Raw genomic sequence first — 12,849 nt, forward strand, 5'->3', positions numbered from 1 at the left:
GTGTATTGCACTACCAAGGGACCTAGCATGTCCTTCATGCTCTGTAAATAACTATGTACAAATACCGTGATGTCCCACTATGTTACCTGTTTATTGCACAATGTTGTCTATTGGATTCTATTATATGTTGTACTACTGTATTGCACATCGTTGCGGGCAAGACCACCCGCATTTCATTGTATACTTGTATGCCGTGACAAATAAAACTCTTGACTTGACTACAAAGTTCCACTTCCATCCCATTGTCCATAAACATATATGAACGAAATACATGTAAACATGGTCTAGAGAATAAACTCAAAACAAGATCAGAGACATAAGTCAGACACTATAGCGAAAAAAAATAAAAAAGTTTTTCTAAGTACAAGAAGGTAAAGGAGAGGAGAATAACATATGAACAGTATATAATGAAGAAAAAGAACAAGCAGCCATAGATGTTAACACTGATGCACAGGAGTAACTTAATATGTTGATGATTTATGATGAAATTAAATTAATAATTGTTTAATATAGATAAGGAGGTTGTTGACCTCAATGATGAACTTAAGAGTGTTCCTCTAAAGCTAATGTTGAATTGATGGCTAGATGATCGACAGAAAGGTAAGTAGAGTTTATTACTATGGTTTGTTGGATATGAGTGAATTTCTGATGAAAAGATGAAGAAACTATGGAAGGTATCAGGAAGATCTTGCCTATTGTTAGGGCCGGGGCGATTAATCGATTTAATCAATTAATTCGAATCAATGATTTTGATTTTTTTTTTAAATGTCTTCAAGAGTCACCTTTTATTTTACAAAAAGTGATGTTTGGTGAAAGTTAGATTTGCACTTTATTAATCCCAATAGGGAAATTCATTCTTGTTTGATGATCAAGAGGCATGTTTTATTTGTTTTAAGTGAAGTTTGGTGAAAAAGCAAGTTATTGCACTTCAATCCCAATAGGGAAATTCATCTTGGTTTGATTTTTTCTTTTTTGTCAAATAAAAACAAAGGTTATTTGAATGATTTCCTTGGCGTTTCTAGTTTTCAAGAGAAAAAAAAACGATTAAAATCGTAAATCGGATTAAAAAAAAATTATAATCTGAGATTTTATTTTTAGGCCATATCGCCCAGCCCTACCTATTGTTAATGAACTTATATATGAAGTGCTAAGTACTAAGTGCACTTAAATCTACAGAGAGATACTCTTTGTTGAACACTCCATTTTAACTCAAGGTAGGAACTAAATTGATTTCAAATGAACTATGGGTGAAAAGTCCATTCAAGATCAACTCACCAGAAATCGGAGGTGTTCCAGACGGAAGCCAGAAGTCCTGTTGATGTGGTCGACCAGACGACCAGGGGTCGCCACCACGATGTCTGCCAGACTGCGTCGCATGCCCCCTCTAGAAATGAATAAAGATTAAAAAAGAAAAATGGATAAGTACTTTTCCATTCTAGTTTTGGATGAATGCGTTTTATAGTTCATGCATAACTATATTATAACCACAGGCAGCATCTCAATCAATATTAGTGAACGTGAACTTGTCTCTCCCAAAGCTGGGATCCAAAGGACCAAGACTGTCTATCTGTATTGTCATCAACCAACACTATGGGACCTTGTACATTCATTCATTTAGCTGATGCTTTTATCCAAAGCGACTTACAAATTGTGCACAACAAGTCAGCAGGAAGGGTACAACTCTGGCAGCTAAGGGTGAGTGGTGTTGTTAGTCTAGCAGTGCAGAACATGAGTGCTACACTCTGACTGCATAGTGATATAGACATATTAGCATAGTAGATATTAGTATAGACATAGTAGCATAGTAGATAGTAGTATAGACATAGTAGCATAGTAGATGGATAGTAGCATAGACATAGTAGGTGGTAGTAGTATAGACATAGTAATAATAATAATAGATCAAATTTATATAGCTCCTTTCATAGAACCCAAGGTCGCTTCACAATCAGGACAAAAAAATAGGGCTAGAGAAATAGGGGGGAAAAAGGGGATGAGGGAAGGTAAGGGATAATGGATAATGGACCTAATCTAATCTAAACTAACTGATGGGGAAAAGCCTTGGTGAAGAGGTGTGTTTTTAGAGCAGATTTGAAGGTGTCCAGGGTTGGGGCGTTGCGGATTTCAGGGGGGAGAGAGTTCCAGAGGGTAGGGGACGCCACGCTGAAGGCTCTGTTCCCAAAAGTCCGTAACCTGGTGCGAGGGATGGAGAGGAGACCTAGATCAGAGGATTGTAGGTTCCAGGATGGAGTGTGCTGGTGGAGGAGATCAGACAGGTATCGGGGGGCGAGGGCATGGAGGGACTTGTAGGTGAGGAGCAGGAGCTTGAAGGTGATGCGGAACTTGACTGGAAGCCAGTGGAGGTGGATGAGGGTGGGGGTGATGTGCTGCCAGGGCTTGGTGTGAGTGAGAACCCTGGCAGCTGAGTTCTGGACATACTGGAGCCTGTCCAGGGCTTTGCTGGGTACCCCGAACAGGACTCCATTACAGTAGTCCAACCGGGAGGTGATGAATGAGTGGATCAGGGTCTCAGCCACAAAGAGATCTATTTGTGAGATATGAATGAAACCAAGACAGAGATGTACCGGTGATGCCAAGGTTGTCGGAGAGGCATTTGAGGAGGACTGAGTGGGATATTGTATCGAACGCCGCGGAGAGGTCGAGAAGGATGAGGAGGCTGATGTGTCCGGAGTCTGCAGCAAGGAGGAGGTCATTAGTGATCTTGATGAGGGCGGTCTCTGTGCTGTGATGTGCTCGGTAGGCTGACTGAAGGGGTTCGTAGAGCTCATGGTTGGACAGATGTTGATGAAGCTGGGCGACGACTGCCCTTTCCAAGGTTTTGCTTAGGAAAGGAAGGTTGGAGATCGGCCGGTAGTTATCAAGCACCTCAGGGTCCAGACCAGGCTTCTTTAGGATGAGAGTGATGGAGGCGGTTTTGAAACAGGAGGGAACTATTCCAGATGACAGAGAGGAGTTGATGATGTCCGTTATGATGGGGCAGAGGGTAGGAAGGCAGACCTTGAACAGCACCGTAGGCATGGGGTCGAGGGAGCAGGTGGAAGCTTTGGCTCTGGTAACCAGCGGAACATCCACTGGGGAGAAGGAGGAGAGAGAGAGAGCACTGGGGATGGAGGGATGCAGCTGGGAGCATGTAGTCCGGCGTCAGGGGTAAGTGAGGAGGGGAGGGGGCGGGCACCGTGAGTTGTTGGTGGATGTCACTTTAGCCTGGAAAAAGTCAAGGAACTTAGAGCAGAGGTCAGGAGCATCAGCAGGCAGTGAGAGGGCGGAGGAGACGATTTATAGTCGAGAAAAGCGATCTGGGGTGATTTTGCTGTGAGGTGATGAGGCTTTTTTTGGCAATCGAAGCTTCGGGGCCGAGCTTCGATTTTAATTCGAAGCTTCAAAAAAAAAAAAAAAAAAAAAATAAAAAAATATTTTTTTAAAAAAAATTTTTTTTATCTTATGTTGTGGGACTTGTACAGCACTTTCGTAAACGTTGTTTTTAAATGTGCTCTATAAATAAAGTGGGTTGGATTAATTAATTAAGTAGCCCCTTTCGTGACTGACGCATCCAACAAGGTTTCACTCGGCTGTGTGATTTAATTCAAGGTGGATCGCTGTTGTCGTTTGAACAACTTCAGATTTCATGGGAACTACCAATCCCCCAAATCAAGAATGTTTAAGATGAATGAAGTAAGATTTTGATTATTTGAAATATGGCCTGTGTAGACTAAACTATGCACAGAATTATGTCAGTCTACAAGGTCCGGATTCTACATGGTCCGGCAATGTAGACCTTGTAGACTCCACTACAGACCAATTATCAGTGAATGTTCATGCATTTTTAAGAAGGGCAACTTCCACAAAAAAAACAAAGAACTCACCAAAACATCTCAGTAGCACCTTATCTAAATGTTATATTTCATATATGGAGATTCATATTTATTTATGTATTGCATGCATTTCTACATTTTATTTCCTATTTTGTTTATTCATCCCAGTATCTTTCTTTCTTATGTGTGGAATTCTACAAGGTGCGCGCACACACACACACACACACCTACACACACACACACACACTTACATTTAGTCATTTAGCTGACGCTTTTATCCAAAGCGACTTACAAGTTCTGTACGACAAGACAGCAAGAAGGGTACAACTCTATCAGCAGAGTAACAATGTTCATCAAAGTGTTGCGTGTTACAGTGTAGGTTAGTTTATTAGGACAAGTGCACGGTTAGATTTTTTTTTTTTTTTTTTTTTATCATTTCAGATAATGGTTGAAGAAGTGAGTCTTTAGTCGACGGCGAAAGATTGGACGGGATTCGGCTGTCCTAACTGGGATGGGTAGTTCTCACTCACTCACACACACACACACACACACACACACACACACACACACACACACACACACACACACACACACACACACACACACACACACACACACACACACACACACACACACACACACACACACACACACACACACACACACACACACACACACACACACACACACACACACACACACACACACACACACACACACACACACACACACACACACACACACACACACACACACACACACACACACACACACACACACACACACACACACACACACACACACACACACAAATCGAAGTAAAAAAAATAATATTTGAAAAAAAAAAAATTGAATTTTTTTTTTATATTTTTCTTTTTCTTTTTTTAAACTTCGATTTTTTTTTTAATGTTCGAAGCTTGTGCCATCGAATCGAACGTTCGAAGCTTCGAAGCATTTAAGACAGCCCTAATGCTGTCCTGGTCTTGGAGAGAGCCTCTTTGTAGGACCTCACGTGGTCCACGAAGGCCAAACGGTGGACGGTGAGGACAAATTGCTTGGAGAGTCGCTCCAGTCGTCGACCAGCTCTTTTCATTGAGCGGAGGTCAGAGGTAAACCATGGGGCAGTGCGAGGAAAGGACACATTCTGGCTTCTGAGGGGCGCCAGAGAGTCCAGGCTGAGGGAGAGGGCGGCATTGTAACGGGCCGCTAAGGTGTCCGGGGAGGTATCGGAGGGAACCGGGGCCATGTGGGTAGTGATGAGGTCAGATAGGGCTGATGCACATAGTAGTAGCATAGTAGATAGTAGTATAGACATAGTAGCATAGTAGATAGTATAGACATATTACATAGTAGATAGATAGTAGCATAGACATAGTAGGTGGTAGTAGTATAGACATAGTGGATAGTAGTAGACATAGTAGGTAGTAGTATAGACATATTAGCATAGTAGATAGTAGTATAGACATAGTAGCATAGTAGGTAGTAGTATAGACATAGTAGATAGTAGTATAGACATAGTAGGTGGTGGTAGTAGTATAGACATAGTAGCATAGTAGATAGTACCTTGTGAACGTAATGTACATTCTTCTTGACATTTTACATTCAATTTATTTTTTACTTAAAGGTGACATGCATTATAAATGTCTTTTTTCAGTGTCCAGCATTGTATTATAGTAATAGGAGTTAGTATCAATGTGTTTGTGTCTCTAAATACCATATTGGCGGATTGCCGTCATTCAGGTCATTCATTTCCTGGTCCATTTTAATCAGATCGTTCTGATTTGACGCGCATGGTGACGTCACGTGGCGCTGGGGAAGTGGATAGTGATCCGATTGGCTCTGTGGTTGGAGCCAATGCCCGCCCACAATCTACCTGGGCAGCCCTCAACATACAGCAGACAGAACGCAGGAAAGAAGTGCAGTAACTTGCCTGACGTCCACGATGAGCAAAACACGCAGGACATGTGCTGTTCCTGGCTGTAAAGCTCCTAATACGTCTTTGCACACTTTTCCCGAGGATGATGTGCTTCGCCAGCAATGGACCAAGTTCGTTTTTGGATTTTTGCAAAGACGAGGGACTTTATGCTTCCGTGATTTCCTGGCTGTTGCTAAAGAAGAAGGGACCTAGCCTGTAAGTCTTTGAGACCGAAAGAAAGCATTGAATCAGTAAGTACATACAGTACGTCGTAATTAGTTGGTCCCCACCTCCCTAAAACAAGCCAGAGTCACGCCGCTCATAAAAAAACCAACCCTGAACCCTACTGTCATAGGCAACTACCGTCCTGTCTCTCTTCTCTCCTTCCTTTCTAAAACACTTGAACGTGCTGTATCCAACCAACTTACTACTTATCTCTTACAGAATGACCTCCTAGACCCTAATCAGTCAGGCTTCAGGACTGGTCACTCCACAGAGACAGCCCTCATTGCGGTCACAGAGGCACTTCACTTAGCAAAAGCGAAAGGCCTCTCCTCTGTCCTGATTCTCCTAGATCTATCTGCAGCCTTCGACACAGTCAACCACCAGATCCTCCTTGCGGCCCTCGCAGGAATGGGAGTGGCTGGCTCTGCGCTGACATGGCTGTCATCATACCTCAATGACCGCTCCTACCAAGTGTCATGGAGAGGGACCCTGTCGGCCACCCGCCCCCTGCGGACGGGTGTCCCCCAGGGCTCGGTTTTAGGACCCCTTCTCTTCTCCCTCTACACTAAATCACTGGGTAACATTATCACGTCTCATGGCTTCTCCTACCATTGTTATGCCGACGATACTCAACTCTTCCTCTCCTTCCCTCCCTCAGATATCCACGTCTCTGTGCGGATCTCGGCCTGTCTGTCCGACATCTCAGCCTGGATGACGTCCAACCACCTCAAACTGAACCTAAGCAAAACAGAATTGCTCCACCTGCCGGCCAAATCCTCCCCCCTAACCGACCTTTCAATCACAGTCGAGAATGCAGCTGTGACTGCGTCCCCGACCGCCAAGAACCTTGGTGTTGTCCTCGACGACCAGTTGAACTTCTCTGCTCACATCGCAGCGACGACCAGAACCTGCCGATTCCTCCTGAGCAACGTCAGAAGGATACGCCCCTTCCTGACAAAAGAAGCCACCCAACTCCTCGTCCAATCAACAGTCATCTCCCGCCTCGACTACTGCAATGCACTGCTCGCTGGCCTCCCGGCCACTGCCACTAAGCCTCTTCAACTCATTCAGAACGCAGCGGCCCGCCTGATCTCAAACCTACCGAAGTCGGCCCATGTCACCCCACTTCTTAGGGACCTGCACTGGCTCCCCATTGCTGCACGAATCCGCTTCAAGGCCCTCGACCTAGCATACCGTGCGGCAAAGGGAACCGCTCCCGCCTACCTCCGGTCAATGGTCTCTAACTACACACCCTCAAGACCCCTACGCTCTGCATCTTCTGGCCGCCTCAGACCTACTCCTATCCAAGCTCCGGGAGGGTCATCAAAGAGAAGTCGCCTATTCTCAGTCCTTGCCCCACAATGGTGGAATGAACTACCCACCCCAGTTAGGACAGCCGAATCACGTCCAATCTTTCGCCGTCGACTAAAGACGCACTTCTTCAACCATTATCTGAATTAAAAAAAAAAAAAAAAAAAAAAAAAATCTAACCCTAACTAACCGTACTGTCATGCACTTGTCCTAATAAACTAACCTACACTGTAGCACTCAACACTTTGATGAACATTGTTGCTCAGCTGATAGAGTTGTGCCCTTCCTGATGGCTTGTCGTACAGAACTTGTAAGTCGCTTTGGATAAAAGCGTCAGCTAAATGACTAAATGTAAATGTAAATGTAGTTAATTAGCAGTAGGACCTCGTTCATTCATCCGTTTGTGTATTACGGTACTCTTGCATGTGTGTGCGCCAAGACAGTCTAACGTTAGTGCAAGCACTGTGTGTGTGTGTGCGCGTGTGTGTGTTTGTTAGACGGACTGAGAGAGCAAGCTAGCTTAGCTAACGTTCTTAGCTCTGTGCTTCGTTGTTTATATGTAGACCTACTTGTGTGTATTGCGAATGAATGATTATGTTCCTAACTAATGTCGTTAGTACAAATGCCGTGTGGGTGTGTGTGTGTGCATGTGTGTGTGTGTGTGTGTGTGTGTGTGTGTGTGTGTGTGTGTGTGTGTGTGTGTGTGTGTGTGTGTGTGTGTGTGTGTGTGTGTGTGTGTGTGTGTGTGTGTGTGTGTGTGTGTGTGTGTGTGTGTGTGTGTGTGTGTGTGTGTGTGTTAGACGGATTGGGAGAGCAATCTTATTCTTCCGGGCATTTGTTTTCCCAAAATCGTATGGCATGGGTACCTGCTTCGGTGTCATCCCTTTGTGGATTGTATTGTATCGAAAACGTATGCTTGAGCCATATTTGTTTGTGTATTAGGTTCACTTTGGCGTTAGTAGAGTAGTATGGCCAGAACTATTTGGTGGGTGGCTGTCACTCAAAGCATTCTGCTAGTATGGGCGGAGCCAAGCCAATAACAGGCTGAAATCTAGAGGCTGGAAAATTATGCTTTTGAGTACTCCATTAGAAATATAAAACAATGATATCTTTTTTAAATAAACCTTACAGATGTCTTCCATAGACTCACGAGAATTGTGTAAAGTTGCCCAAATAGTGCTAGGAATAGCAATGCAGGTCTCCTTTAACATATTTAAAGGAATGTTTAGGATGGATTTTCACTTGAAAACATAAGTTATTGATTGCAAGGGGTGGAGGATTGGTTTCAACATGGGGGGGGACATTAAGTGGGGGACGACGACATTAAGTGGGGGGGTCTGGGGGTCCTCCACCTGGATACTTTGAGCGTCAAACACTTAATTTCCTGCCTTCTGGTGTAGTAAAGTCTGCAAGGTTTAGATCAGTGTTTCTCAACTGGTGGGTCGTGGGGCCATTTTGAGTGGGTCGCGGATTTGTGTATAAAAAAAATCAAAAAATTAATAAAATAATTATTAAAAAAAAAAAATCTCACTACCTATCTTTGTGAAAGTGGCTTCTCAGCTCTGGTCCAGCTGAAGACAGAGCAGAGGAACAGATTGGACATTGAGCACGACCTCAGAGTTGCTTTGTCTACCATCACCCCAGACTTTGAGACGCTTGTCAGGAGCAAACAACAGTTATCCCATTAGTTCCCTGGGATGTTAAGCTAAGAAGTCTACTAAGAAGGATATATTATTTATTATTATTATTATTATTATTTTATTTCATTGTGTTTTTAGCCCTAGTTGCACTTTTGTTGCAACCCCAGTTATCCCATTAGTTTCCCCAAACTTAGGTCTGTTATGTTAAGCATATTATTTATTATTATTTTATTTCATTGGGTTTTTAGCCCTAGTTGCACTTTTGTGTGTTTATTTCATGTTTTAACAGTGCATGAAAGATTGTGTATTACTGCAATTTTTAATTTTTTTTTTATAAATCATAGTGGTTAACAAATTTGGGTTGTGACTTAATGACTAAGGAAAATGTTGGGTCCCGAGGCTAGAACAGTTGAGAACCACTGGTTTAGATGGTACGGTCGTGTAGGGGTGTCTGACATTTTGTTAATATATAGTTTCAGGTAGGAAGGATATATAAATGTGTTGACCCCCTTTTGTCTTTCATATTAGCTATATTTTTTGAGGGGGACAAACTGACCTCTTCTCAATACTGAGGGGGACATGTCCCCTGCAACTAGGGCTGCACGATTTTTCTCCCTAAGAATTGACTATGAGGTGACTTAGAAACTTCAGAATGTTACCTTTCAAAAGAGACCAGACTCATGCATGTGCTATAAATATAAAGCTAAGCTTTGCAAAAAAAGTATGCAAATCGTTTTCGTCAGAGTAGTCTGGGTTACTATAGTAACAGGGACTGTATACGCATTGTGGGAATGGGGGGGGGGACAGCGGCAGTGAGTGAGGAAGAGATGGGAGAACACTGATGGAGTTGTTGAATGTTGAATTAATAGCGTGTTTTGCTTCACATCGTGTACGTGTGATTGATATCGCAACTGGGATTGTTCCGAAGCAAATAAGTCCAACAGGTGAACGCAGCGTGATGTGAATGCATAGGGGAATAGGAGAGAGTGTTTTAATGCAACTGATCTCCATTTTGACGCAAATGCAAATACATCAGAATCGCCGTCGTTTAGAAATGAGATCGCATAGATGTATGAATCGAGATCGCAATTTTTTTTTAAATTATTAATCGTGCAGCCCCCTACCCGCAACCACCCCTAAAGTCTACACCTCTGATTGATTGTGTTCTCACCTGTCCTCTGAGAGAGCAGCTTGCTCCGCAGCAAAGGACTTCTGTCCCGCCAGCATGACGACCCTCAGCGTGGTCCCCTCTGCGTACGAGGTGAACACTTTACAGACCTGCGAGGATCGAAACAACACACGTCAACCGAACCTGTTAAGATGAAGAATTATTATTAAATAGTGCTGTTAGGCGATTAAAAAAATGTATCTAATTAATTACAGGATTTGTAATTAATTAATCTAATTGATCGCATTTTAATCGCATAACCATTTTATGCCTGATATTCTATATTCTAGAATCTAGTATAATCATATTTCAAATGGCATGTGTCCGGATGGCAGAATTCAGTACTGTATCTACAAAACCTTCTGTTTAATCATCTTCCATCTATTAATTTGCTTAGATTTTTCAGGTCTGGTCAATGTTAGCATGGTGTTATTCACAGTCAAAGATATTCTCATTTGGTTCATTACAATTTACTCAAGCCTAGTAACAGACACAGTATTTCTGACACTGGGAATACATTCCTTGAGATCCATATATGTCCCTAGAATCAGATACCAAGAACATGCAAATGGACCATATAAAAAAAAAAAAAGTCTGTAAATGTGTATTATACGTTCTTATGGAAAAAATTAAAAAAAAGTAATTAAAATAATCATTTCTTTTTTTGTAATACATTTTGAGTTAATTTTCATAACGCGATAATTTGCTGTGTAATTAATTAATCTAATTAACGCGATAAACTGACAGCCCTATTATTAAAATGACCTTTTCTTTTTGCAAATAATATCGCCTCCGGCGTCGTTACCTGCTGGGCGAGCTCTTTGGTCGGCAACACGGCCAGCGCCCTGACTTCACACACCACACGCTGCATCAGAGCCTGATGATGACACAGGTCACAGGTCACAGGTCAAAACCATTTGAACAGAAATAACAACACACATCACATGGTTCAGAGCGAGGATTCAAGTCTAGATGTAGAAACATTATTAAGTGTAAACATTATCATGTGTAAACATTAAAGTGCTGTAAGTGGTATTTTTCTTGTTAAGTTTGCCTTTATTATGATTTATTATGTTAAAATAAGTGTTAAATAGCTCTACATTCTGACAGCCATCACTGATATAGAGTGTCTGGTCAGTAACATGGGTCTCCCAGTCCCTCCTGCTCTGCAGTAAACAACCATCACTGATATAGAGTGTCTGGTCAGTAACATGGGTCTCCCAGTCCCTCCACTCTGCAGTAAACAGCCATCACTGATATAGAGTGACTGGTCAGTAACATGGGTCTCCCAGTCCCTCCACTCTGCAGTAAACAGCAATCACTGATACAGAGTGTTTGGTCAGTAACATGGGTCTCCCAGTCCCTCCACTCTGCAGTAAACAGCCATCACTGATATAGAGTGACTGGTCAGTAACATGGGTCTCCCAGTCCCTCCACTCTGCAGTAAACAGCAATCACTGATACAGAGTGTCTGGTCAGTAACATGGGTCTCCCAGTCCCTCCGCTCTGCAGTAAACAGCCATCACTGATATATAGTGTTTGGTCAGTAACATGGGTCTCCCAGTCCCTCCGCTCTGCAGTAAACAGCCATCACTGATATAGACAGTGTCTGGTCAGTAACATGGGTCTCCCAGTCCCTCCTGCTCTGCAGTAAACACAAAATACATATTCTGGTATCCCTTCCCACTGAGATCATATTTAATATCCTTTTTACTTATTTCAAGAAATCTTGCCATGGCAAATTTGCTGGCAGGTTATTTGAATTATTTCAAGCACATATTTGTTTTTACTTTTGTCAGACCATTTTTGCAGTGTGGAGTTCTCTCTCCCGATTGGATAAAGTGGGAACGGGATACCAGGAAATGTATTTTGTGTTTACTGAACAAATGAACAAAACTCTCTTGATGACGTCATGAAGAGAAGAATCCTGGAACCGTTCCGTTGACAAGTGAACGGGAGACCGATGTGTGGTTCCTAGCTTGGAGAGACAGTTTTTCCAGTTCATCATCAGTATTCACTGAACTGCCTACAATACAATATGAACTGTTTGAGGGTAGACTCTAAGATGTGTCTCACCTGTACGACGGGTACGACGAACGCAATGGTCTTCCCGCTCCCCGTCGGCGCCGACACGCAGATGTCTCTGGGCCTGTAGCCCCCTCGTCCAATCAGAAGCCCGTGCCGGACGCCCTCCAAGATGGCCGGGATGACCTCCGCTTGCACTGCAGAGCAGAGTCAAAACAGGCAATAACGAAACAAATTACCAAGCAACGTTAAAAAATCATTCATGGCTAGAGAGTGTTTATAATTTTAGAGGGTCATTAGCTTTAAAACAACCTACGGTATGTACAACTCTTAAAAGTATGTGCATTGCAGTTTGTGGAGTATCACTCTGGAATGGTCTGGATGCGAGTATAAAATTAAGCAATAATATCAATCAATTTATTTTTAAAGGTAGCTATAAACAAGCACTTATGGAATCATATAAGAGAGAGCAGCTTGAGCAGTAATGTGACTGCCTAGTGCCTAATACATATTTTTTTCTCATTTGGATAATTGGATATATAAGTCAAGATAGACTGCGCTCACAAAATATAACACTGGGTGCTGAAATCCCGTGGAGTATATTAGAAAAAGAAAGCAATACGCTTGGACCAGCACTCACAGATTTTGATTATTTAATGGCAGCCTGAAACAAACATGTTTCGGAACAATTTATGTTCCTTCCTCAGTGTTGATGGCTAGCAAATGTTCTCACCG

At 42.7% G+C, this 12,849-nt stretch overlaps 1 protein-coding gene across 1 annotated transcript in view; it reads right to left on the reverse strand.

Annotated features, from left to right (window-relative positions):
• Positions 1 to 12,849, reverse strand: part of ddx51 (DEAD (Asp-Glu-Ala-Asp) box polypeptide 51) — a 54,172-nt gene that overhangs the window by 19,231 nt on the left and 22,092 nt on the right. Inside the window, exons 6-9 of the mRNA XM_084315266.1 lie at positions 12,166 to 12,311; positions 10,895 to 10,966; positions 10,093 to 10,199; positions 1,276 to 1,384 (exon numbers count right to left, since the gene is read on the reverse strand). Coding sequence (XP_084171392.1) covers positions 1,276 to 1,384; positions 10,093 to 10,199; positions 10,895 to 10,966; positions 12,166 to 12,311 — 434 coding nt within the window. The remainder of the gene's footprint in view (positions 1 to 1,275; positions 1,385 to 10,092; positions 10,200 to 10,894; positions 10,967 to 12,165; positions 12,312 to 12,849) is intronic.

The sequence above is a fragment of the Notolepis coatsorum genome (genome assembly GCF_963971535.1).
Source record: "Notolepis coatsorum genome assembly, chromosome: 5".
NCBI classification, from domain to species: Eukaryota; Metazoa; Chordata; class Actinopteri; order Aulopiformes; family Paralepididae; genus Notolepis; species Notolepis coatsorum.